This window comes from Mesitornis unicolor, unplaced genomic scaffold (genome assembly GCF_000695765.1).
Source record: "Mesitornis unicolor isolate BGI_N332 unplaced genomic scaffold, ASM69576v1 scaffold31050, whole genome shotgun sequence".
Classification (NCBI taxonomy): Eukaryota; Metazoa; Chordata; class Aves; order Mesitornithiformes; family Mesitornithidae; genus Mesitornis; species Mesitornis unicolor.
Genome location: NW_010156783.1, coordinates 60158 through 64868, shown reverse-complemented (window position 1 = coordinate 64868; position 4711 = coordinate 60158). Strand labels below are relative to the sequence as shown.

Genomic DNA, 4711 nt, shown 5'->3' with positions numbered 1-4711 from the left:
TATATATATATATATATATACACACACACCTAATGTTCAAATAGGTATACAAAATTCTGGAGGCATTATGTTATATGAACAATTATGGGTTGTTTTTTTCTCATTTCTCCTCAGTTCAGCTGAGCTGGAAATCCTCAACAGAAGCTGTAAGAAGCAAACCTTGAGGTTTAAGTGTACAACATTCCTTGAAGATAGCTGCACACAAGCAGGCTATTTTGGAGCATGTGAAAAGCAAACAAGCTGTGCTTTTAAAGGCTAGCTTTAGGAAGCCCCCCAGAATTGCCTGGTTGTTATGAAGTTAGTTTGCAGGTGTAGTGCTGGGCCATAGGACATCCTGAGCTTGCATCACATGCTTCCAGCTCTCCAGACTGGAAAAGATTTACTTCTGTGACTGGCTGTGTTCATGCACTCGTAGCCTTAGCCAAGGAGATGCGAAAGCTGTGAAACACCCCCTCAAAGAGGAAAACCAGTGCCAAAGCCATCAGGCACCTCTGTGTTCTCAACCAGAAGAACAACCTCCATAAGACTGGAGAGCTGTGGGAAGAGCGCTGCAGAATGTAGACACTAAGGCACTGCATGGAGATTATTTCACAGGATCTGTCACATTGCTTTCAGGCCAATGCATATTCTCCACTATTAAAAATAATAAATCAGAAAAAAAGTTAGGTATGTAGCTATAAGATGTGTGGTCTGTTAGCAATTGCAGTGGTCATTAGCTGCCAACTCTTTCAGTCAACGCCAACAGTAAGATGTAGAGCCCTTTGTTTCTGTAAGTTTGTACATACACCAGTTTATTTGTTTGGTTTGTTTTTGTGGTAAGTAATAGTTAGCTGGTTCAACACAGAGATTTGTCTTGTGAAAATTACTTCTAATTGTTGTGCATTGTTAAGATTTTTTCTTAAGTGAGCAATATTTTGTGATTTATTTTTTTTTTGCTACTAGTAGTATGGCACATGTAAAAAGAAAAAAACCCAAACCAACCAAACAAAACACACACAGTAAAAAAGCCACTGAAGAATTAAGCCCTTCCCTTTCAAAACTTTATTTCCTGATGCTAGCATCTCTGCTCAGCATTTCACTCCAGAGGATTTTTTGTGTTGTGATACTAATGATAGGGAAGGATGTCTTTTCCTCAGTATCTAACTTGTACCCTTTCCTCTTGATGGTGGATAAGGGGCTGCCGCCCGTCACTGAGATGGCACAGCGTTGTCCTGATCAAAGTTAGTTAGCAGGTCAAGAGAGCTTCTCCTTCCCGTCTACTCTGCCCTGGTGAGACCGCATTTGGAATATTGTGTTCAGTTCTGGGCCCCTCAGTTCAAGAAGGACAGGGAACTGCTGGAGAGAGTCCAGCGCAGAGCCACAAGGATGATTGAGGGAGTGGAGCATCTCCCTTATGAGGAGCGGCTGAGGGAGCTGGGTCTCTTTAGCTTGGAGAAGAGGAGACTGAGGGGAGACCTCATTCATGTTTATAAATTTGTAAAGGGCGAGTGTCAGGAGGAAGGAGCCAGGCTCTTCTCAGTGACAGCCAATGACAGGACAAGGTGCAATGGGTGCAAGGGGGAGCATAGGAAGTTCAACCTGAACATGAGGAAAAACTTTTTCACTGTGAGGGTGTCAGAGCACTGGAACAGGCTGCCCAGAGGTGGTGTGGAGTCTCCTTCTCTGGAGACATTCAAAACCTGCCTGGATGCGGTCTTGTGTGACCTAGTTTAGGTGATCCTGCCCTGGCAGGGGGGTTGGACTGGATGAACTTTCGAGGTCCCTTCCAAACCCTACCATTCTGTGAAGTGTCCCATCGTCCCAGAATCAATTTGAAGAGTCTTAAGCTGATTTGTATATTTTCTAACTGGAAAAGTTATGCATTGATAAGCTGAAGGGAGGCTTTTATGTTATTTAATAGATACAAATCTCCAATAAAGCTTTCTTTAGTTTAAGAGTGACTTTTTATGTTTCATTTCAGTTAGTCTCTAGCAGATTTGCTAATCCTGTCTATGTCTAGATGAGTTTAACACTGATTTATTGTTTTAATAATGGATAGAAATCAAACTGGTGCAACTGCCCTAAACCAGACAGTTTGACTGCAGTGAGGCCAACCCTTCTCCATCAATATTTCTTCTCAGAATCATGTTTCTAACAGCTTGGGTTGGGTAATTCCTTGCAAATGTAAGATTTATCAGTATAAAACAGTCAGTGAGAATCTTTCCATCAATAAGAGTGCTTATGATCATCTTGCATAAATAGGAGCAGATTTGTGCATGAATCAGATATGTTGGTTTAAATCTGCTTGCCATGGTTCAGCTTGGCTTAGTTACATGGGCAGGTGCAAGCCGAATAAATACAACCAACATTCAATTCAACAAAACAGTTCACATATGAACTGCACTGGAAAAACAAGCTTTAATTTCAAATCACCCCAGACAACCCTTAAGTTTCCATAACAGAGTTTTCACTGGTATCAGTTAATAGACTTTAAAATAGCGCAAATTAGTAAGTGAGGAGGATTTGGTATAATCAATGAGTTACATCTGATAACTGATGTAACCTGGCCTATAGCTCAGTAGTGGATCTGGTAACATTGATACTCCGGAAAATACCTTTATTTGCCCTTTTTCTGTTCCAAGACTGGGTCGTTGTAAGGCAGCGTGCTATGGACTGCTATCTGGTCCTTCAGCGTCTCATTGCCTTGCTTAGATCTGGCCTTTTTTGGCTGACGGTATCTTCTTTTTCTATTTGTTTCTTATGAGCTGATTGAAATGGTTTGTCAGTCTGTCTGCACCTCACTTCTCCCAGATGCTGCTGTTTGCTGGCTTGCCCTGCTTCAGGCCACCAAATATTTGGGCTCATCAGGCCGCAGTCTCATGAGCTTGTCCGCGCAGAGCAGGATGAGAGTCAGGAACCAGAGGCTCCAGCCGACAGCCGCTGCAATCCACCCGTAATCATCCATGCCCGTCGGGCAGCACAGGGCTGCTTTTGTGCAGAAGTTCACGTCTGGTGACAGAGAAATGAAGTTAGCTGATGGGATGCTGAGTACATAAAAGGTTTCCTGTGCTAGAAGACAGATGAGATAGTGACTTCACTTTCTGCCCTGTGGCCTGTCACTGCCTTGGCATCCTTGCCCTAAGTTTGGCTCTTAGCTTGGGGGATGGCCATATTCAACCTGATCATCCCTGTCTGCCCAAACCCCTGAGCTGCTCCTCTTGCCACTGTCCCCACCATCATGGAAACCTTTTAAAACACCTGCATAGCATCTCCTCGGTCAATTTTAGGACTGGAGTATGATAGAAGTAGCTAGTTAAAATTAAAAATAACCCCAGGATAGAGAAATCTTCATGTAAGAGACTAAGAGGATCTTTAGCAGAGACACCTTCAGCACTCTCCAGTAGTTCAGGTACCAAATACCTCTGTCAGCAATAGAAGCAGTGGCTGGTCTCTGCTGGGCTGTTAGCTGTGACTTGCGTGTAACAACTGCAAAACACACTACCACTGGGGTAATCCCTGTTTTATGTGTTTAAAAATGAAATAATTTTTAACAATTCCATGTATTTTTTCCTTGCACCTTTTGCATCTTGGTTTTTTTTTTGTTTGTTTAAATCAGTCCAGTTTCCTAAAGTCAGTTAAGGAATATGACATTAGTTGTTTCATTTATGCTGTTATTTAAAGGCATCTGCCACACTTTTTCCATCACAAGGGCACGGTGAAGATACCCAGCTCTGTGTCTGGTACCATCCTGGGTGGTAACGTGGAAATACCAAAGAGAGCCTGGAAGACCATGGTATCTCGACTGCTTGGACTGGAATAGAAGCTGAGTGTGAAATCCCAGCACCCAGGAGAGCTGAGCCAGCCAAAACCACTTTGCAGCTACACACATCACATGTTGATGCACACAAAGCTTGTCAGCTGTGAAAAGTGAATGCCTCAAATTGGTTATGAATTAGTCTGTTCAAAGTTATGAGTCCATTTGAATGTACCCAAGATACACTGGACATGACCAATGGAGGAGTCTTAGAAATGCATCCTTGTGTTTCACCTGCAACAGAAGGCTTGACAACAGATAAATCCCTCTCTAGGACAGCCTCTCAGTTACCTGTGTAGTCTCATCACTGGCTTAATCATGGTCATAATGATTTATGAAGACTTACTAAGACATGGTGCTTCATACTCAGCTGCATGCACGGAGCTTGTTGAAACATTGGAGGTGCCTTCAGCTGCTGCCAGAAGGAAAATATGAGAGAAAAGGCAAGTTGGATTAGAAAAGCAGTACTGGGCATCAAGCAGGGAAATCGGAAAGCCGTTGGCCTTACAGAGGCCTGTAGGATGGAAATAACTTGAGGAAAATAAGTTCCTGCCCCTAAACACTGCTGTATCGCTGCTTTCACACCCCACCACTATCAAGACAGGCCTAGAGACCTGCTACAGCACTAGCCGTAAGGAGCAGTTGGATCCCTGTGCCTCCACCTAGGTCTGACCTTGAGGTGAGCTGTTCCCTCAGAGCTCAAATTAGCCACCATCCTTTCCCAGGCTGCAGGGGCAGAGCGAGCAAGGACTGAAATGAGAAGAGAGCATTCAGTGGCATGGGGAGATTCGTGGCCAGCAAGTGGTATACCTACCTTTTCCCCTTAGGAAAATCCCGGTAAGTCCAGGGTGCAATGCAGTCTGGCAGAATTAAGGGCTGAGCCCATGCATGCAGAGCCTCAGCAGATCCACCACAGCC

The 4711-nt window shown here is 43.9% G+C and overlaps 1 protein-coding gene across 1 annotated transcript in view; it reads right to left on the bottom strand.

The window, feature by feature from the left end:
- Window positions 1–2818: 2818 nt before the first annotated feature.
- The window catches only part of TMEM213 (transmembrane protein 213), a 3778-nt gene continuing 1885 nt past the window's right edge, over window positions 2819–4711 (bottom strand). Inside the window, exons 2-3 of the mRNA XM_010194448.1 lie at window positions 4140–4208; window positions 2819–2988 (exon numbers count right to left, since the gene is read on the bottom strand). Coding sequence (XP_010192750.1) covers window positions 2819–2988; window positions 4140–4208 — 239 coding nt within the window. The remainder of the gene's footprint in view (window positions 2989–4139; window positions 4209–4711) is intronic.